Raw genomic sequence first — 24,031 nt, forward strand, 5'->3', positions numbered from 1 at the left:
ATTTGTAGAAATCCCCCATTATGCCCCTTCATCTTGAAACTTGCAAAGAACTTAAGCAAACAGAAAACCTCCCTCTTGTCAGTTGTAAGTGAAGCTACCTACCTAGGAATTAGGATGATTCTTTACACAGAAATGGCAGCTGAGTTAAATCTTTACCAGCTGTTAGAAAAATATGTATTAGTAATATGCTTAGTGCATTCGAGGTTTAAAAAGGGTTAACACATTTATTCTATTTCACACTGCATAAATTTGTACGAACTGCTGAAGGATTCCAATCTTGTAATGTCATGAAATATGCGCAGTTATGATCTTTGCTTATGCTTTGGAAATTTACAGGGAAGCATTCAATTTCTGCTAGTGTCAGGGAAATAATAGTAGATGTATCACTTCTACTAATGTCATGAGATTTAAACAAAGAGTTATTGATTTTCCGCATATGCTATGAGAAAATACACAGCTGCAGAAGCTATTGATAATGAAGACAAAGGCTGTTTGAAAATATGAACTGCAATCAGCATTAACTTGCACCTAAGCTAGAAAAGTACCTTGAAATGTAACATATGTATTAGAGCTGCACAATAGAAGCTTATAGTGGGCTAAAGAAAATAAAGCCCCCAAGGTCAGGTTGTTTTTCTCAGATGTTTTTCATAAATCCAGTCATGTCAGCAGGAAATCCAAGTAACATTTTATATGTAACATATAGTGAGTTTTAAATCTGAACATGTCAGCAGGAAATCTAAGTAACATTTGATGTAGAACAATACAGAAAGCTGTGTCTAACTACGTCAACCATAGAAAGTAACATTTTATAGAACAGTATAAGAGAAGCATACTGCCTGTTAGTAATTAGGTAAAATCCTGTATGTGCATGTTTTTGTCTCCTTGCTGCAAGTAATAAAAGGTGCTTTACCTTGAACCTTATGTGAATTGGTCTTTGAAGTTTTTTCCTTTGACACTGGCTTTAGTATCAAATTAGAATTAACACTGAAAGGTGGAATAAGCTATAATTTTCATTTTTAAGCAGAGCACAGATATTAACTGTGATGCCTGTGCACTGGCCCAGTAATCAAGGAGCCTCAATCCTCACCACTAGCACCAGTGAGGGGCGTCCACATTGGGAGGATACCAAGAACACACACAGTTAAGTACAATTTCCCTTAAGAGCACACAGAGGTCACAGTCAGTCTGGGATTGGTTTCTCCCTTTCTCTCCATATCCCCAATAAGACTCCCCACTGGCACAGCTATAGGGTCCAAATCTCAGCTGAGTGGTCAAGCCAAAACTTCCAGCACCCTCTCTGTCTAATCAGTGCTTCATGTCCCTGCCCAGGTAGCCGACACACATACACTTTGAGATTTGATTTATATAAAAACACACAGACACTCCTGGGGAAAGCTGGCACATGTTCACTAGCTATGCCCCCTTTTGCCCATACAATACAGTAGTACCGATTGCCACCAACCACTATCAGCTACTATAAAGGCCCTTACCAAAGGGTGTCCAATTCTACTGTGCAATGTTATTATTATCCAATTGGTAAGTGTGACTGAGACTTGAAGGCTATTTAGGAGTGGCCTGTACAGTATCACCAAATACATGCAGGTGCTCTAAAAGCTTAAATTATCTCTACACAAAACAGCCACAGTTAAAAGGTTTACATATATAATAATAAATAATAAAAACACCAGACAATACTCATTGATTCAACACAGTGACAATAGAAAGTTCAGAAATTACAGGAAATACTTTAAAAACAACACTGTAGGATAGTCTGACATAAATATAGAAAACAGCTAAACTAATCTTGCTGTTTCTATCTATCTCTAAGAGAACTACTAAGATCCTACTTACAGAGCAAGCAAATATAAATGAGAAGTGCTGGTGAGTTGTTAACAGGTCCAGATTAAGATACAAAATACAAAATGCTCTCCTTTTTTTCTGAGATAGTCTTTAAATTGATAATACACATTACTGCTGAGTCATTTCAGATTACATCATTCTTGACAATTCTGTTTAAGTTTCCCAGGCTCACAGAATTTAACATTTCTTTGTAATCTGCACCTGTCAGAAAGTCACAGCAATACAAGACACTTTACATGTGAAACCTCGTAATTATCTCTGTCTTAGGACAATAGAAAAATGTCCAGCTCCAGACATCCTGTCTCAAAGCTTGAGATCACACACAGTTGTAAAATTCTTTACTTATCAGCTTTATTCCAGCTGGGTGCACTGTGGTTACATTTTTCAAGCTCAGCACATAATAGTTTTCTTTACATTTGTGAAACAAGCCTGTGGATCATATTAATATTTACAATGACATAGAATTATTTACAAAATTCTATCTAGCTGGGCTGGCAGCCCCTCAGTTTATCACAGTGACAACTTTGTTGTTGTCTAAAGTGATATTTATTTTAAGACACTTTCCCCAAGCCACTTTCTCTAAGCAGCTAGAGAAAATTCAATGTCAAATTGCATCTCTTTTATGGCAGAAGTGATCTCCTGCAGTCGAAAGAAACTATTTATTCCCAAGCATCAAGGGGTCTTGGATTTCCCTCATTTAAACATTGTAGTAGAGCAATTATGGAGGGAAATATTCTGAAGGATTAGAGATTTACCTAAGCCAATTTGGAGGTACAGAGTATTACAGGTTATAGGTATCAACAAATGGTCTATCAGGCTCATCATTCAGCGCAAGGTTTGGGACCTGGTGGGGTATGGACCTTTGGATTGAACATGGGGGGGGGGTTATATCATAAATGACAATGCAAGTCACTTACCCTCTACTTGAGGCTCTGGGGACACCCCCTAATTAAAATAGGTGGTAGTAGTATATTCTAGGAAAAGTGGATTGAGGTGTACATTTTGACAATTAAGGATATCAGGGATAGGAGAAAGGTAAAAGGTTAACCTTTGCTGAGTTGACAAACAGTATGTCTCCCTACAAACTAAATCTATTTATTAGTAAACAGACTGTCATCTTAGTGGGAAGGTACTGGTTGAGTGAGCTTTCATATTTTGTTAAGACAACTAGCTTAAAGACTCTAAGCATTAAATCAGTTACTAAAGTCATTTTTTTGGTCTCTGATGAAAGCCTTTGAGGTATTATTAGATCATTATAAAACCAAATGGAAGAGAATGAGGTCTGAGATATTTCAACTCTCAAGATTGTCAGACATATTATTCTATCTTATTTCTACCCTCTAAATATATTCGAGAAATTTCTGGCTTTACTTTGTCTAAACGGGACTATTTGTGGCAGTGATGATGTGAGGGACTCATAATCAAATGTGTAAGGCAAACCACTGTATGTTACAGATGCTCAGCAACAAAAGCTTCTTATCTCCACATGGTTTGGTATTGCCCTAAAATTCTACGGATCTGGACCCAGTTTATAGACTGCATGGGCTCTGTTATGTACTTTACTCTTCCCTCTGTCCATGACATTAGATTTTTGTTACTGGGAATAAAACCAGATATCTGGGAGGGTTCCTTTACACTATATCAGTGGATTAGAAATGTCTCTATGATGACACTGTCAATTATTCTTAGACCCTGAAAAACAGAGATGTTGAACTGGTCTGAACAATTAAATGTGCATTGTTATAATCTTAGAACGTGGTTCTTTACCAAAATAAATACGAAACTGTGGAACGAATATTGGCCTGCCTTTCTATACTGTGTAGAGATCAATGGTATTTATGATTTTTCTCCTTCTGTGTTTTTTTCCCATGACATATACCCTGGGAGTTAATCCCTTATGAGGTTGTTATATACATATCGGCTGCACTGTACTGTAATTAGTAGGAAAGTAACTAAGCAAGGCAGATACTTAAGGAACTACAGAAAACAAATGTGATGGATGGATAATTAAGAGACAAGAGAAACAGCAATGGAAAAAAGAATCCAGAATGCATAGAATGCAGAAGATTTCAGATATACACAAGCAGGGAAGAAAGGAGAAAAAAGCAGGGGAGGTAGAAGAAGAAAACCGATTGAGGCAATTTCTGCAAAAGTGGGAAGATGAGAGAATTTGCAACAAGACAATAGAGGTAGAAAAAAATAATTCAGTGATAGTCTAGGTGCCAAGAAGGCACTGGCACCAAGGTTTAGACAGCAGCAAGTAGAGAATGGAGCTTTTGAGATATGCAGGAAAATAAGGATATTACAGAAAATAACCTGGAAGTTGACCTGGAAAGCCTTAAAGAATACTGTCAGTAATTGTTTATTATAGAGGAAGGGGGCAGGGTTATGGAGAGGTAGAGGAGTGGCAATGGCTGATATTTGAAAAACTGGATGAAGAAAGTATAAAACTGATTAAGTCAATAGACAAATATGGGATAGAAAGAGCATGGAGTCAAATGGCTAGAAGGAATTCCAAAGGTTGAGATGGATTTCTGAGTGAGGTATGGGATTTAAAGTAGGGCGAAACAGAGAGATGGCTGAAGCCCTTCAATAAAGTAATGGACCGTCATCTCTACCAGATTCATGAAAATAATAATAAATATAATATCAGTGGTAGACAAAGAAGGTAAAGACCCTGTGCTCCAAACTTCATACCACCCAATATCAGTACTGAATCATGACTACAAGTGATTTATGATAATACTATCACACAGATTAGTAAAATACTCCCATAGATTGTACACAATGATTTGATGGATTTTGTAGTTGAGAGTAGGATAACAGATAATGTCATCAAAGCAATGCTGATAGTAATGCAGGAGACACAGAATAGAGGGAAAGAAATAGTGCTAGTGTTACTGAATGCAGCCAAGGCCATCAGTACAGTTGTATGGAATTACACATTTAATGGAGAGATGGAGTTTTCCAGATAAATGGATGGATATGATTAGGGAGTTTTATCAAAGAGCAACAACCATAGTAAAGGTCAACCCTAAACAGCCAATCTCAATACCGGAAGATTGCCAAATTCCGGTAATAATGCCACACAGGTAAAAAACGCACTCTCCAAAGCTATGAATACAGCATCCATGGGACCAGATGACATCCCAGGCTGTGTGCTAAATGAACTACAAAATGAACTGGCACCTGACCTAAGTGTCATGTTTAATCATACCCTCACCTCAGGCTTCATGCCCACTGAGTGGCACACAGCAACAGTTATCCCACTCTACAAGGGGGGATCTACCTTGGATCCTGGGAACTACTGCCCCATCAGTCTGACGAGCCTGATCTGCAAGGCCATGGAACGTATTATCATGGAACTTATAAAGAAAGATATTGGCAACCTTCAAACACTGGACCCCACCCAGTTTGGGTTCGTGAAGGGCTGATCTTGTCTCCTGAACCTGATTGACTTCTTCAAATCAGTCTCCAGAGCCATGGATGAGGGTAAGGCAGTCTACACAGCCTACCTGGACCTCGCCAAAGCCTTTGACACCATCCCCCACTCTGGAATCAAAGATAAACTTACTAAGCTGGGCATTAATCCCTACGTCACTCGATGGGTTGCCAACTGGCTTACTGACAGAACCCGCACTGTAAAAGTAGCTGACTCCAAATCCAGCTCCAGAGAATTGACAAGTGGAGTACCTCAGTGTTTAGTCCTGGGACCGCTCTTGTTTGGATTCTACTTTTCTGAAGTACAGGCCAACACTAAGGGACTCTGGCTAACAAAGTTCGCAGATGATTGCAAACTGGGAACCATTATTGTATCCCCAAATTATGTGGGTACTCTACAAAAGGACCTTACAGAAACAGATGCTTGGTGCCAGAGCCATGGGCTCAAGCTCAATGCCAAGAAATGTATATTTATCCCCTTTGGGAAAAAACATGTACCCGTGAATTGCCACATAGGTGGCAATGCACTAAACACCAAAATTGTGATAAGAGACTTAGGGACACAGGTGGACAGTGGTCTCACCTTCAGTAACCACATCGCCACAACAGTCATGAAATCCTTCTATGTGGCACACCTCATCACTAAGGGCTTTTCATCCAGAAAAAAGGAGGTCATTGTCCCACTGTACTCATCCCTCATTAGACCCATTATAGAATACAATGCCACATTTGGTATGTACCTCTCAAGACATCTGCAACAACTGGAAAGGCCGCAGAAATACCTTACTAAAAGAATCAAAGGCCTAAAGCAGATGCCCTATGCTGACCACCCTAAAAAACTCCAGCTATACTCTGTTGCATATCGTCTACTCAGAGGCGATCTATGCTTAACATACAAGGCCATGTCAAACCCAGAGCTGTTGGACATGCTACACTTAAAGAAATCCCAGTCTCTCAGAGACACATGCTCCAGGGATCTAAACCTTGTCATCACAATAAACAAAACATGCTGGAGGGATAGGTTCCTGACCCAGAAACTCCCCAAACTCTGGAATAGACTCTCCATACATGTCAAGCAGAGCGCCTCCTTGGCCCTCTTCAAAAGGAACCTTGATGACTAGATGGGAAAAAGGAAATTCACCCCGGGGATAACGTCAGGGTCCAGGGAAGTAAATATTGTGGGAAGAAATAGCCAGAGAATTGTTATGGCTAGGCTTGTATAGGCCCTAGGGCCGATAGCCTAGTACCAACCTATGAACCTACTACTGGGGGATTATAGAATACAGAGATGTATGAGAAAAGGTTGCCCACTAACCCCCTCCCATTTTCTATGGATATAGAACCATTAGCTATAAATGTGAGACAGGCAGGATGCCAGGGACTTACCTGGGAAGGGGAAGTGAACAAAAATCACATGATATGCTGCTGATGATGTGCTTCTAGTATTATCTAATCATGAAGAGGACCTTCCCAAGACCTGTGATCTCCTGGCCAGGTTTGGGGAAAAAAATCAGGTTATAAGGTTAATATGGATAAAACCAATTTTAGTGGGAGGAAGAGAGATGGATGGATTTTGGGACACACATCTGAGATATTTGGGGAAGGATTAGGTAAATCTTTGGGGAAAAAAAGCACCGCTGTACCAAAATATAATGGACAAGATAAGACAACTACTAGGCTGATCAATAATAAAACTGGGTTTAGCTCAAAGGTTGCAAGGTCTGAAAATGTGTATTATTCCACAGTTTATATATGCAGGACAGGCCTTTTGGAATTTAGCAGGGATTACTGTACTGAAGAAGGTAAAGCAACTGATGAAGGACTTCATATGGCAAGAGAGGAGCCAAAGGTGTGTTGGGAGAAAGTTGTCCTAACATTTGAGAGGGGTGGTTAAGTTCCAGATATATTGGAGAGCCTCCAGGCATGCCAAATAGTGAAGATATTAACTATGAGGCAGACTGGAAAAATGATTCTAAAGAAGAAGTTTGTGCGAAAAGGAAAATAGACGTAATGTGCTGTTGTAGGCAGAAGGTAGGAAATAGAGACAGATTATGTAAGAGTCATACAAAAAACTTTCTGTGAAAGATGAAGAGAGACAGATAAAAGCACCTGGAGAGAAAGAAAGAGTGAGAATAATAGCTATAGGAGGAAGGAAAATAGATACAATGTAGCAAAACACAATGTGGAAATGGAGGGAAAACCATCAGGAAATTAAATAATGGTCCCAAATGCTAGTTGGAGATGACATAAAAATCTGGGAACAAGTAAGGGAAAAAAATGATTTACCCCTGAGGCTAGAGTTGGAATATCAGGGCCTAAAAGGTAAATAAAATAACAAAGGTAGAACATGGATGCGGGATGGAACAGACTTGGCTTTAATAAGGGAAACAGTTGTGTGGAGAGAGGAGGGGAGAAGTACCAGCAGGCTCACTAGTGCTAATTACAGAAAGAGAACTGCAATGCACAAATGCACAGGAGATACTGGAAAGCTGGAACAGTTGCAAATATAGTGGAAAAAAATGGTTAGGAATCCTCTAACTCCAAAGGTGTATATCAAGAACCTGAAGATTTAGAATCTCTGCAGGGAAGTCTGTCTATATATATTTTTAAACACCAATTAAATTAGTCACAGAGTGTTCCTGACAATGGCAAGGCTATGCTGGAGGTGTGAAGAAGAGAGAGGTACATGAGAGCATGTATTTTAGGAGTGTAATAGATTAGAGAAATTTAAAGAAGAAATAAATAGTATTCTAAGAATAGGATAATAGGAACCGGGAATATGATGTTAAAATCCAGACTGTTTCTACTATGATACCAGTGGGTAATACCAGAAGTAGTAAAAATCCTGGTGGGATTGCTGATCACTATATGTAAGAATGCAATATGTAAAATATGGAAAAGGGTGGAGAGTCTTTTAGGGGAGGAAGTCATTAAATTAATGGATCAAATTGCCAGAGGGTAAGAAAGAAAATGTGAAAATAAAGGAACAGAAAAGCACCAAAAGAAATGCAAAGTTGAAAGAGGAAGAAGAAGTCTGAGAAGTAGGCCCAAGGGAAGCCTGTGTAAGGGCTAAGAGATAGGAAGAGACACAGGATTCCAGTGGAGGAGTTATGTACACCCACAGAAAAAGCCGTATGGCAGTGAACATTAATAAAGAATTTACACCTGTCTGGGGGAGTGTTATTTACTGCTCATTAAATACAATGTTTGCTATAAAGTTGAATAAAACAACAATAAGTAAGACAAGACATAAAATCAAATGTGTTTTAAAAAATAGATGTGCTAATGGCAATATGGTGAGAAGAAAAATTATAAACATTGTTCCAGAAAACTGACGGCCTGGAACAATGACTGCGAACTCCAGGTAAGTAATCGCTTGTCCAAAAAAAATATAAAATTAAAACCAAAGCAAATGAAACCCACCAATGTGGCTTTGCCCCCCCCCCCACATCCCCTAACAAAATATACCGACTCCAAAGTTGCACTACTGCGGGGGTAAGGAGCAAAGATCAACAGTGGTTATTTACCTGGAGTTCCCAGATGGTGATCGATCCAGAATGTCGGTTTTCTGATGTTGCGGGCCTTCTCATCTCAAGATTGTGAAAGTCGGTATTGTGGTATTTCAGCCTTCCAGTGTAGACCTGGGACCATGCATACAGTGAAAAGGCTTAGCTGAATGCAATGTTTTGTATCCATCCCACATATGATTATTGCAATCCTGTTTTCTGTTTATCAGAACTCCATTCTGTGTGATGGGCTGTTCTTACTGCTGCTGCTGTTTTGTTTGTGGTATTTTTATTAAAGCTTTTGAATCATTACAGGAGTATAAATTGTTTTGCAAGGTATGATGAATCGTGTTGGATAAATGGGCAGATGGTCAAAATATAAAGTTAAAATACAGAAGGGCATGAATAAGAAAGGCTGATATGCATGTTGTTGGCAGCCATGACAGTGTACTCTAGTCTGTAAATTATAGAGAATATAAACTTCAGGACATTTAGTGCTTGGAAATACATAATATGACCATAAAAGTTTAAGATATATACTAGAGATGTCAGGAGTATAACTGAAGATGGAGTTTAATGCTGGAACAGCACTGCCTGGTATTTCAGTAATTGATTTCAACAAACTATCCCCACATATGCCATTATCAAAAGCAGAAGTACTGTTCAAAGTGATAACTTACAAAATAAAAACAGTCCTTAAGGACTAAAATGTGTGGTTTTTGGCAATGTGGATGTTGAAATTTAACTGTGTTAGATTACTATTCTGGCTTTAGGCACATGATCATAAAACAGGAGTCACAGAACGTTCATTAAGAAACACATTAAGTTATAAGTAAAAAAAAATATCAAACTAGTAATTTTCTAAGAAGGCAAAATAGCTTGAATTAAATATAGCATACACAAAACTAAATTTCATAAAATAGGCCAAAATGTCAGGGTCATTCACCTCAGAATCCCTTCCTGAGACCATGAGATGTACCTAAAAGCCCCAAATCTCAGGATTGGACTTTTGAGTTGCCAGGTATGTCAAGTAAATACACAGTGCATTCAGTATATTAAAGGGAGCCCTGAAGTGAGAAAATTAAATCCAGGTTCAGATTGCTCAGCTTTAGTTCAGTCATCGGGCAATGACACTGACTCTTACATTTCCTGTGCCTAATTAACATATGCTTGTCATAGCTTTCAACGTCATAGCACAAAAAATCTGGACAAAACTAAAAATAATGGGGGTAAAAAGTCCCAAAAATAGGGGCAGATCTTAAATACTGCTCTTATAAACTTATAAAGTTGCTAACATAAAAAGGCTTGTGTTACCATACATTTTCTGAAGGGATATGAAGTCTGAAACTAAAATGGCTGGCATTTTTAGTGAATTAAATCCTCACTGATTTGCTACAAAAATCCAGAAAATCACAAATTTTTTGAGGAACAGACCAAAAATATGAGGCAAAAATCTGGACATTTGAGAGGCATGACGCTTGTATGTTTTCCCTTGCATAACAGAAGGCAGTAAATTATATTTTTTCTCACTGGGATAGGTTTCATGTCAAGATATTAGTGTTAGCAGAAGAAAGATGCAACAGATTTTATAGCATTTGTGGGAACATGAACACTAAACTGATGACATGCTTTGAGTGGTTTATTCATTGAGGTCTGTGTTTATTGTTATTTTCATTTGGTTTACTTTGTTCTGTTTTTCTGTTTAGGACCCTTTTAATGCATTTCACATTGATAAGAAATTGGTGCAAAAGTATATGACTACACTGCTGATTGGAGAGTTGGCAGCAGACCAGCCGTGCTTTGAACCTGATAAAAATGTGAGTCATCCTTGCAGCAGGTACTGTATAAAGAAATGAGGAGATGTTTAATGCTGACTGACGTGCTAAGAATAGTTGAGTTAGCTCACATACTTTGTAATGCACACATAGTTAATGAGAATCTCATCTCCACTGGTTGGAAGAAGTAAAGATAGTGACTTCCTGAGATCCTTTGTAATCACTTCAGAGTACAGAGATCTGAGAACCTTTCAGTACCAAACAATGGTGTTCATTGCAACCAATCTTTATAAAGGAAGTAGTCGCAGAGTAGTAGCATGTGGAACAACAGCAGCCATGTTAGGCTGTGACTGTGCTCAGCAGTGAGAGCATCATTCCATAGTCTGACTTGTTTCAGTGGTCACTGTTGTCTCTGGTATAAAGACACTAGTATATGATTATGCATGTGTAGAACCTTTAACCAAGAATGGCCAAATGCATCAGTGGGATGACCACTGGCAATGGCATAGTGTTCCTATGGTCTCTATATCTTTAGAAACAGTAGAAATACCTTAGTCTAACTGCCATTACATTTTATTCACCAGAGTGACATTGTTAGGGTACTGTTGTTGAAACTGTCTGTTTGCAGATGCTACCTTTGATGCAGGGGGTAGTTCAAAACATCTGCAAAAGCATGTCTGCCAAGTGTAAGAACCTGACATTTAAATGCCAGTCCTTGTGCACTCTCATAAGAGACAGCACATGAACTTAAGATACCGAGGAAGGTGGTCACTGTATTAGTAATATTACTGAAATGCTACCGTAGATCTGATGATGATATAGATGAAAGCTGTATTACAAACAGCTGACTTTATGTTATCAGTGCCTTGATGTGCTCCTAGTGCCTTAAAGTCAGTTCAGAGAAAGGAGAATTTTATTAATGTATGTAGGAACAATTATTGATGCAGAAGTATTGTTCTGCACTATTTGAGATTACTTTAGCAGTCTAATCTGTCTTGCTAATGTCATTTTACTTTAGAAATCTGCAGTTGAAGATTTCCGTGAGTTGCGTGCAGTAGTTGAGCATATGGGCCTTATGAAGCCAAATCGAGTGTTTTTCTTTGGGATGCTGTTTCACATTCTCTTAGTGGATGTGGCTGCCTGGTTGATCATGTGGTATTTTGGCACATCCCTTTTACCATTCCTGACTACAACAGTTCTGTTGTGCACAGTTCAGGTAAGTGTGCTGCTTTTTAAACTGCTGTATGATGTGTTTGTAGGTATTCGTGTACATGTATATATCATGCATATCATGTACATGTATATATAATGCATATATCATGTACATGTATATATAATGCATATATCATGACATATTATACTTCTCCATATACTAAGGCAAAGCATTTTGAATGTACATTGGAGGAGACTTGTTTTATACTGTAACTTTCATCCAGGAAATAAAACAACAGGCCAGTGCCTAAAACTGGCACAGTAGCTTCCTGGCTGGGCAGCACAATAGCTTAGTAATTAAGATCTGCGCCTCAAAACCTTAGAGTCAGCTTCATGCCTAACCTTGGCTCATTGTTTATGATTTTGCATATTCTCACTCTGTCTGCATAAGTTTTTTCCAGGTACTCCAGTTTTTGTCTCACCTCCCAAAACCATCCTGGTCAACTGATTACTCGGACTGTCTATAAGTACTGCACTTCCTCCGGCCGATGTGGCCAGTGTCTGTGACACACCAAGTCCCTTACCCATTTAATAAATGAAGAAAGTTAATTAAAACAATACTTATTCTTAGTGTCACCCATCTTGAGAACAGCCTGCCATACTAATAAGACTGGGTAGCAAAGTCTCCTGTCTAGTTTTAGTTCATATCTGTATCTTGTGTTTATTCTCAAGGGATTTATTTCTCGTGCTAATCCTGTGTAAGAGCACTTCCTTATGACTTATGGGTATTCTGTTTTTTCTGCACTGTTTTATGAGACTGATGTCAGTGCTGTATTACTTGCATTTCTGCAAGCATTCTGATAAAGCCCAGTGATCGATATGCACCAGTTCCGTGTGGATTTTGTACACTAGTTGTTTCCATCTGTTCTTCCTTAGAAATATGGGCATTCCATTATACTTGCAAGATTATTCACAGGCTATGTGTTGCTTAATTCTAATTGTTTTCTTTTCACTTTTTTTAAATTAGAGAGACATAAAGTACCGCGTATAACACAACTGATATGCTCGTATGTAGTTTGACCTTTGTGCTGCGTTACCTAATGAATTCTCAAGGATTTAAGTGTTAGAATTTATCATACCAAAAATGAAATGCAGAAACCACCCTTTGTAGACAGATTATGCTATCAACACATAGGTTAGCGAACCTATTATGCACAACTGTTTTATCTCATAATTTAAAAATGCTATAGGTTTTCGTTTCAAACATAGGGAGTTTTGTTGCCTCATACCATGTCATTCTTAAGTATACTAAATCAGAGGTTCCACAAATCCAGAGTAAAGGGAAGTACTAATTTTTTTAAAAAAAATTTCCTTTTGCTGTGTACTAGTTCAGTTAGGAATTAATATATATACAGTGGGTATAAAAAGTTTGCACACCCCCTGTTAAAATGCCAGGTAATGGTGATATAAAATAATGAGACCACAATAAATCATTTTAAAACTTTTCCCACCTTTAATGTGACCTATAACCAGAACAATTCAATTGAAAAAAAAAATCTGTTAGGAGAAAAAAATATAAAAAATAAAAAAGCATACAATAAGCTGGTTGCATAATTGTGCACACCCTTAAACTAATACTTTGTTGAAGCACCATTTGATTTAATTACAGAATTCAGTCTTCTTGGGTAGGAGTCTATCAGCATGGCACATCTTGACTTGGCAATATTTGCCCACTCTTCCTGGCAAAAGCACTCCATATCTGTCAGATTGTGAGGGCATCTCATATGCACAGCTCTCTTCAAGTCACCCCACAATTTTCTATCGGATTTAGGTCTGGGCTCTGGCTGGGCCATTCCAAGCCATTCTTTTGTTGATTTGGATGTATGCTTGGGGTCATTCTTGTGATGAAAGGTGAAATTCCTCTTCATCTTCAGATTTCTAGCAGATGCCTGAAGGTTTTGGGCCAAAAGTAAGTGGTATTTGGAGCTATTCATAATTCCCTCCACCTTGACTAAATCCCCAGTTCCAGCTGAAGAAAAGCAACCCCAAAGCATGATACTGCCACTATCATGCTTCACTGTGGGGATGCTGTTCTTTGGTGATGCAAAGTGTTATTTTTGCGCCAAACGTACCTTTTGGAATTGTGGCCAAGAAGTTCAGCCTTGGTCTCATCAGACCATAACACATTTTCTCACATGCTTTTGGGAGCCTTGATGTATTGTTTTGCAAATTTTAGCCAGGCCTGGATGTTTTTCTGTGCAAGAAAAGGCTTCCATCTTGCTACCCTACCCCATAGCCCAGACATATGGAGAATACAGGAGATTGTTGTCACATGTAGTACACAACCAGTACTTGTCAGAAATTCCTGCAGCTCCTTTAGTGTTGCTGTAGGTCTCTTGGCAGCCTCTCTGACCAGTTTTCATCTTGTCTTTTCATCAATTTTGGAGGGACGTCCAGTTCTTTGCTACGTCACTGTTGTTCCATATTTTCTCCACTTTTTGATGACTGTCTTCACTGTGTTCCATGGTATATCCAATGCCGTGGAATTTTTTTTGTACCCTTCTCTTGACTGATACCTTTTAACAATGAGATCCCTTTGATGCTTTGTAAGCTGTCTGTGAACCATGGCTTTTACTGTACAGGCAACTGAGTAACTGTCAGGAAAATCTTACTTGGACAGCTGAACTTTATTTGGGTTTAATTAGAGTCTCTTTAATTGATGATGGCAGGTGTGTACCCAAGAAGACTGAATGTTGTAATTAAATCAAAAGCTGCTTCAACAAAGTATTAGTTTAAGGGTGTGCACACATATGCAACCAGCTTAGTGTACGTTTTTTATATTTTTCCCAACAGATTTGTTTGTTTTTCAATTGAATTGTACAGGTTATACGTCACATTAATGGTGGGAAAAGTTTTGAAATGATTTATTGTGGTCTCTTTTTTTTATATCACAAAAACCTGGCATTTTAACAGGGGTGTGTAAACTTTTTATATCCACTGTATATACAAATGTGCACATATATATATATATATATATATATATATATATATATATATATATATATATACATACATACATACATACGGTTCCCCTACATAATTGTGAAATACTGAAATCTTGAATTTCAGTATTTCATGACCACAAAGGCAAAACCTTCAAACAACGAACTTTCACAATCCCGAACACACAGCATACACCACACCACACATAAACCACAACACCCACACTATAAAACAAATAAACACACAAAAACAAAACACCAAACATCCACGTTCCTATACTACACATAAGCAGGGGAGCAAGCCTCCCTGCACCCCCAACACCTCCCCTACTTATATATACTAACTCTGAGATCGCACAAACAGTAAAGGACAGTACACTCACACCCAGACATTCCACAGTCCCTCGTACACACACACACACACACACACACACACACACACACACACACACACACACACACACACACACACACACACACACACACACACACACACACACACACACATACACACACACACATACACACACACACATCACACATAGACAAACACCAACACATTCAACAATCACACACTCCTACATTCACCTTCCTACCCTAACCAACACATACAACTTGCAAACAATCTCACATACACTAAAACTCTCACCCAAAACCTTTACAAAACACTCACTTACCTTAGATTCCATGTAAATCCATACATTACGCCAAACAACATCCAAACCAAACACAGCACGTCACGTAACGTCAAGCCAGAACCGCAAATTAGAAATATTCGAATTTGCGATTATGCACTTTTGAGATTATAAAAATTCGCCTTTATGGTCATGAAATACCGAAATTCGAGATTTCAGTATTTCGCGATTATAAGGGGAAACATACATATATATATATATATATATATATATATATATATATATATATATATATATATATATACATATGTGTGTGTGTGTGTGTGGGTGTATATATATATATATATTTATATATATATATATATATATATATATATATATATATATATATATATATATATATATATATCCATATATTTCATTGTTTGGAAGCTAAGCCTTCATATCCCAGTTGTAGGGGGGTGATGTTATAGCCGTGATGCAAAAATATAATTATGTAAACAGTAAAGTCTTGTTTAATTGGATATGATTTAATTAAGCAGATGACTATAACATTTCTGAAATTGTGCTTTCTTTTTCAAATTGCTATAATGACATACTGGTGTTCAAAAATATTTATTTTATTTATAAAAATTACTTACAAATAAAATGTGTCATGTTTCAAAATGACTAAAAATAGTCCATTCCCTATAACATACTCAGTATTATGAGAGTTGGCAATTACTATGTGCTCCATATAACATCAGGTACTTTCAGCGCTGACCATGTTAAGAAACTATATGCTAAAAATGTAGGTGTTTTTTGACAGTTCTAATGAAAGATTACTTGGGGTAATAAAAGTGAGCCATAGTGGCTTGGATTATCACAATAGGGAAGAAGCTGATAGATGTGTGTACCTCCCAAAATGTGTGAATGTTTTGGAAGAAGTGAGGTAATTGCATAGTAACTGCAGACTGCCATTGGCTTACACAAACCTACTGAGTTGCTGTTTGGTACTCATTTGTTGCAGCAACAATGGCACAATTCTTTTAAAAAAATGACAACATGTTCTGTCCATAAAGGGGATCCAAAGGTTGCATACCTCCCAAACTCTTAAAGCAAGAAGTCTGGACAAAGCTATAAATAAAAGTTGGACAAAGGCCCAAAAATACAGACAGTTTTTAAATATTGCTCTTACAAACGTAGAAAGTTGCTAGAATTACAGGTTTTGTATTAGCAAGAATTTTCTGAAGGGTATTTAGTCTGAAACTCAAATGTCTGTTATTGTTTTCTAACTTCAGTCTTTAATGATTTGCCACTAATTTGCAAGAAAAACAGAATTTTATGAAAAAACGATCAAAAATATGAGGCAAAAATCTGTACAGTTGAGAGGTATGAGTTGTAAAAGTAAAAGTTACAACAGCCTAACAAAATAGGTCTGTGAATGTTTGTGAGTGTTTACATTATCACCTGCTGCTGCATGTCTAGCCATGTGTATGCATGTACAGTCACATGCTCCTCATGCATGTGTGCTTTTGTGTGTGTGTGTGTGTGTGTGTGTGTGTGTGTGTGTGTGTGTGTGTGTGCGCGCACCTGTGTTTTTGTGTGTGTGTGTGTGTGTGTGTGTGTGTGTGTGTGTGTGTGTGTGTGTGTGTGTGTGTGTGCACGCGCATGTACACAGGCACATACACACCTGCAAATGTAGTACCCACACTTGGAAACACACATCAGGCAGGTGTAAGGCCATATTAACTGTCATGGTGTACTCATTATGCATTACGTACTGTCATTGTCTTTTACCCTTTATGGAGAATACTGTGTAGTTTTTAAACTTCACAACTTGCTTATTTTACAACTTTCCATTATTCTGGAAATGTGGATTGTGATTACAACTCACTCATATTACCTAGCCAAACGTTCTTAATAATTATTTGTTCAGTCAAACATTTATTTTGGAGCCAGGGTCCATTTAGATATATTGAGTCTTGCAGATCCACCTTTAACCTTCTTCCTTATATCTTATGAAGTATCTAGATGGTTTGTCATTTTGTTATATCTTGAGCATAAAAATACAAACAGCTTAATAAGCAATTAATTCTTCAAAAGAGCAGCAGCAGTAGTCTAAATATTGTATATAGTTTGGCAGCTAGAAACTTCTGAGTGTTCCCCACAGCATTACAGAAATAGCAGTGACAGGGGCGGGGTCAGAAACTTCTTGAAATGGAATCTAATCGCATTTACTTCTTAGTGGAGACTTTATGGATTTAGGCCCAAATGCCAAAGGCAAGCTCACTAAAATATTATGATAACATTATGGATAACATTATGGGCAGGGTTCTCAGGACCTGTGCTGAACAGCTGGCATCGGTACTCACAGACATTTTCAATGCATCACTGCAATTAGCCATCGTACCGAGATGCTTTAAGAACATGACTATCATTCCCTTCCTCAAGAAACCACAACCAGCAAGTCTGAATGATTATCGGCCAGTTGCTCTAACATCAGCAGTAATGAAGTGCTTCAAGCGGCTGATCAGGGACTTCATCTCAGCAAGCACACCTGCAACACTAGATATATTGCAATTTGCCTACAGGTCAAACTGCTGCACAGCAGATGCCATCTCTTTAGCACTTCATGAAACCTTGACTCACTTGGAGAATAATGACTGTTATGTCAGGATGTTATTCATCGACTTCACTTCCGTCTTTAATACTGTCATCCCCCAGAACATAGTGATGAAACTAATCCAACTTGGCATCAACACCCCCTTGTGCAGTTGGTACTAGACTTTCTCACAGACAGACCCCAAAAGGTATGTGTGGAAAATAATAGCTTTAAAAGCATAACTCTGAACATAGGTGTACCACAGGGCTGTGTCCTGACGCCTCTACTATTCTCCTTACTTGCACATGACTGTGTAGCCAGATATGAATCCAGCAGAATTATCAAGTTCTCAGACAACACTACAATCATAGATCTTGTTAGGAACAGCATGGAAAAGGCATATAGGAGTGAAGTGGAACATCTGCTTGACTGGTGTGACAGCAACAATCTGGTACTGAACATCAGCAAGACCAAGGAACTGATTGTGGACTTTAGGAGGTCTCAGAGAGCACATCGACCTCTGGAAAAAAAGGGAGTAGCAGTAGAAAGAGTCAAGACACTAAGTTCCTGGGTACACATATCAGAGGACCTATCTTGGTCAGTGCACACCAACCACACTTTCAAAAAAAGCACAGCAACTTTTCATTTCCTACAGAAACTGAGGAAAGCAAACCTGTTACAGTCCATCCTCCATGCCTTCTACAGGGAACCATCAAGAGTGTACTGATAAACAACATCACTGTATGGTACGGGAACTGTAATGCCTCAGATCACAGCACTCTCCGGAGAGTAGTAACAGCATCCTTGGATGACTTACACAAATCTTGATGTATTGGAAGAGCTAGAAAGATAATAATTGACCATACTCACCCTACCTGTGGTATGTTCTCCCACCTTTCCTCAGGTAGACATTACTGCAGCATGCACTGTAACACTTCCAGGCTAAATAGAAGCTTTTTCCTCTTATCCACCAGATTGCTGATCTATAACAACAGGCATGTCAGAAGCCATTCTGCTCTTTCAACTAATTAACTGAACATTCTCTTGACTAATCCAGTAAATGACATACTCTCATGTCCATTTATTCTAAGATCACTACTACTAGTAGCATACTTTAGTGCAATATCCAAATCTTCATCCATCCTGAAACTTGAATCTGCAGTACTCTGTGCAATATTTTTGCTTCACAGGTACTTGTTAATGTGAAAATTCAAGTTTGTGCAATATCTACTTGTGCAATACCCTAAATGGCACATTTTTATACCTGTAATGTCTGTTAAGTGTCTGTCCTAGTATTACTAAATAGTAACTGTATGTATGTATGTTTCTTGCACTAGGAACGAAGCATCGTAATTTCATTTAGCTGTACTATGTGCAGTTGTAAATGACAATAACGTTTACTTCGACTTTATTGATTTGTTGATGTTTCTCCGTGCAGGAATGGTAGTTGCCAGACTTTTTTTACTGACATTCACCCCAACGTTGTGAAGGACATTGCAGTCACAACTCAGCTAATGTAAACCTTCCCCAGGATTGTTCTATTTCTGGTGGGGGGGTAGACTTGATAAAGGGGGGTTTTGATGAAGTTGTCCTCTTAAATTATGATTGTACTTGTCTTACTTTTAACAGCATGTAGTAGCTAGGCTTAACTGTTTAATACTCTCGTGTAGTAAAGATTACTGATGTTAAAAATGTATTAAAAATGACATGAGAACTATTGTGAATAACAAAACATACACATTTATCTGTAACACAACTGATTAAAAGTAGAAATATGATGTAAAAAATGGAAATACAAAAGAGATAAACAAAATTGATGGATTATTGTTAACTTCTTTATTGTGAAATAAAAATCCAATAACAGCATGAATAACTAATTTCTTCTTTGTTACAAAGATAATGTTCCTTTGCTTGGACATCTCACTATACCATTTGATATAGCAAACCTAGTCTACTCTAAACAGACTCCAACCTAATTACATCAAAAGTTAACGATAGTAATTTAACAAGTCCCTTTTTGTACCATATTTGTAACATGTAAGGATTACACAAAATATATTTCCTCCATTTTATAGATCACATTGCCTATGTTCATTTTCAGAATCTCCTCATGTTACTCATCACTTCTCACCCTATCGGCTAAGATCAAATGTAGTGTAGTATTTAAATAAATGTTTTAACTGTCATTATACATGCTTGTATATTTAGTTTCACGTCATTAGTTATTGCACTCACAATCTTAATCATATTTTTTATCTTTATATTACTCATTTCACTGTCAGCAGCAGTTTATGACTTTATTGTGGTAACAAGTTACAGGTTATGTTGAACATAGAATATCACTTTAGATAGAACAGTGTTCTAATCCTAATAATAAATTAAAAGAAAATCTGTATTAACAACTTGCTTGCAATTATAATTTCTTTTGACCCATGCCTTATATAAAAATGTGTATTTTTCCTTTATTAAAGTATTTTTAAAGTAGACATGTTTCACATTGCATATATTTTTTGGTTCTGTCTTATCCTCCTTTGGAAATATTTTTAATATAATTTATATTTAACATCTTGTATAATCTGGTGTTTAGCGTATCATGTTCTGTACCTAATTTTAAAATCTTTCTAAACAAGTTATCTAGATCTGTGCAATCACTGGTTACAACTCCACCTTTATGCAGATAACTGTCGGAAAAATAGTACTTGAATAAATGTAATTTCTTTATAACTATCACACAGCGACTGATATGCATTATTTTCATTTAATATTTTGACATTATTCTGAGTATAAACTCTGCACCAACACTGTTCATTCTATATATTTTCTTTCTTTCTTTTTTCCTTCCTGTCTTTTTCCTTTTTAACAACACATGTTGTGATGCTTTTTTTTTGTTATTGTACTGTAAAAGGTTTTCTTTGAATAACATAGCAGTAGATTTATTTCTGTTTAGCATTGTACATTCATAAAGAACTGCATGCTTAATTAATATTCATGCTGTTTGCAAAATATAGAAATTATTCATCAGTTCATAGCTATATACTAGGGTAATGATCATTGGGGTCTTTATAGACATAGCCAAGCCTCTCAAATGAATCCTGCAAATTTATGTGCTGGTCTTTTGTAAGTCTAGCCAGGCTTCCCAAATGTATACTGCAAGTTCACATATGTAAGTTAGGACAAACTTTACAGGTTGCCTCAGTCCATTAGAGACATGGGTGCTAGACCTGGGGTATATTTCCAGTTTCCCATCCACTGGTCCAGGTTTCTCTTGACTAGGGTTAGGAGAGATCTCACATGAATGGGAAGCCTGTTCCAGAGAGGGGGAATTCTCTGAGTCACATACCTGTCCAACCAACATGTTCTATTTATGTCACAACAAAGTTTAAATCCCTAAATCAAGTAATTATGATGCTAGTCATTTTGAGGGCATGCAAAAGGTCCATCAGATTGGGATCCAAGGATGCCTTGTATGCCAGACATAGATCACTGCTCAACAATCTGTACGAAAAAGAGTATAGAGATATGGCTTTGAGGCAATCTGCATAGGATTTGCTGTTTATGCTTTGTATTGTTTGTGTGAGGAACCTCTGTGTATGATCCAGTTTTTGCTTGTGCCTGGTCAGGTACATACCAAAAGAAGTATTGTACTAAATCATGGGCCTGATGAAGGTCAAAACAGTAGAATGATGACTTCCTTGGATCTACATGCCACACCCTTATTTATAAGTTGAGAGAAAGATATGAGTTCCTTACTACCTTAGACACATGGTGGTTGAATACTGGGTTATGATCTGCATACATACCCAAATACCTGACTACTGTTTGTATTCTTAGAGGTGTGTTATCAATGAGGTAATTTCCTAGGGTTGCTGACTTCCCAAAAGGGTACTATTATGTAGTTTTTGGTATTGAGTTTTAAGCCATGGCTTTGGCAATGGTCATTTGTGTAGTTCAGCCCTTCCTGTAGGATATTAGTATATTTGACAGATTATGTGACTGCACCTAGTTTGCAGTCACTTTCAAACTTGGTCAGCCAGAGGCTCTTGACACTGGCCTTGACTCCAGAGACGTAGATGCCAAAAAGAATGGATCAGTAGCAGAACCTTGACTGACTCTACTAATGACTAGACTCTTTGTGGCGGTTGCCTCCTCTATCCTAACTTCCTAAGACCTGTTTGCAAACCAGCTAGCTATTCAATGTGTAACGTAGGAGTTTATGCCTATATCTATGAGTTTTTTTTTTATTTACAATGCCATAGACAGGTCAAGATAGCCAGTATGCACCATTTTGCCATTATTCATTGTCTTGGTGACCCTCTGAAAGAAGACCACCAGGTTGAGTAGACATGATCTGCCCTTGACAAAACCAAACTGGGTTGGATTCAGTGTTTTAAGGTTTTCTATGTCCTTATTAATCATTTCCATGATAATTCTCTTCATGACCTTGCATGTGAGACTAGTCAGACTTATGGGGCTCTAGTTCCCTGGGTCTGTTGCTGATTTACCCTTGTGTAGAGGGGTGACCATTGCACATTTCCATTCACATAGCACAAAGCCTGTCTGGAGATTGTGATTAAATAGTGACTCCAGTGGTCCAGATAAGTCATGTTTCAGGATATTTAGGAGGCATGCTAGGATATTAATGGGGCCCATGGATGCAGTGTTTTTGGCCTTAGAGAGTGCATCTAGAACCTGCATCCTAGTGATAGTTGGGAGGGGGGGAGGTTATGTTTGATGGTATTTCCTGGGGGGGGGGGTGAAAGTGGAGCTAGATTTGTCCACCAGCAGATTTGCTATAACTTTTGGCTCATGTAGGTGGCTCCATTTACAGACATTTCTGCACACATCTGTGTGCTGCCTTTGACATAGTTGAAAATAGCCTTGTGGTTATCCTTTGCTTGGAAGGCTATCTTTACCACAAGTTTGGCTTGATGATAGTGTTTTTATCATGCTGGGCATAACATATCCTAATCTTAGCTGTGACATTTTTTCCTTTTATTGTACATTATATTTATGTTTGGATTCCACCAGGGTGTTTTTTTTTTTTTTTTTTGAGTTAGTTCTGGGCAATTTCTGGTGGGCATGGCTGTCTCTTTGCATTTATTGACATGAATGCACAAGGTTTCTGTGAACAATTCTGCATAGGCAGCTGTGCGCTCAGGGTTTGGTGAGGCTTGAGATTTTTAGTAGTAGGAAGTTTGCCTTAGAATAGTTCCTAAATGTTACAGGGTTTGCTGAGGTCACAAAATTGATTTTAGTATGAAAGAGACAGCTTTATGGCCTGACATTAGCAGATAGGACACTGCACTCGGGAGGGGGGATACAGTTTTCGCCATTGTTTTTGAGTATGAGGTTGAGTATGTTTTCAGCCCTAGTGGGTATAAGGACTGTCTGGTATAGGGTGCTTGTGTTTACAAAGTCCAGGAATCACTGGGTTTGTAAGTCTGGAGTCATGTAAGTATCCAAGTTTATAGTGGGATAGTCAAAGTCACCCATGAATGTAGCACTGGGTTGAATGATGAGAGTCTTCACTAAGTCCAAGTATGAGCTGTGGGTTTCTTGGGTCATAGAAGGTGATCTATAGCTTGCAAGGATATGGTATGGAACTTTGCCTATGGAAACCTGGACATGCAGCAACTCAAGCACATCATTCTGATATGGATTGAGACACCTCCACCATTGGTCCCGGCCTGTGCAGTAGCTGGTCTAAATGTATGGAAGGGATTGTAGCACTGCACTGCCAGGGTGAACTTGCAGCTTTAAACCATATCTCACATTCATTAGGGTGAGACGAGCCTGGAGGGAGTAGAATTTTTTGTTTAGGCTCCTGGCATTGAGTAATAACACCTTTAGATTCCCTTGGGAAGGTTTGTCAGTTTGGCAATGCCCAAAAAAGGCAAAATGGGGAGGGAAATGTTTTAGCCAATATTTGAAAGCTTAGAGGAGACAGGTTCATAGGTTCATAGGTTCATACTAGGCTATCTGCCCTAAGGCATTTATAAGCCTAGCCAGAGTGTGTTTGGCTTTTGCCACCCATTTTAAATTAATTTTGCTATGCCCTTTTTCAAGGTTAGTATAC

The 24,031-nt window shown here is 38.1% G+C and overlaps 1 protein-coding gene across 1 annotated transcript in view; it reads left to right on the forward strand.

The window, feature by feature from the left end:
* Positions 1 to 24,031, forward strand: part of FADS1 (fatty acid desaturase 1) — a 390,247-nt gene that overhangs the window by 61,400 nt on the left and 304,816 nt on the right. The window contains exons 2-3 of the mRNA XM_044067445.1: positions 10,514 to 10,624; positions 11,601 to 11,798. Of these exons, the coding sequence (XP_043923380.1) occupies positions 10,514 to 10,624; positions 11,601 to 11,798 (309 nt within the window). The remainder of the gene's footprint in view (positions 1 to 10,513; positions 10,625 to 11,600; positions 11,799 to 24,031) is intronic.

Source organism: Protopterus annectens, chromosome 3.part1, assembly GCF_019279795.1.
Source record: "Protopterus annectens isolate FY-2018-M chromosome 3.part1, PAN1.0, whole genome shotgun sequence".
NCBI classification, from domain to species: domain Eukaryota; kingdom Metazoa; phylum Chordata; order Ceratodontiformes; family Protopteridae; genus Protopterus; species Protopterus annectens.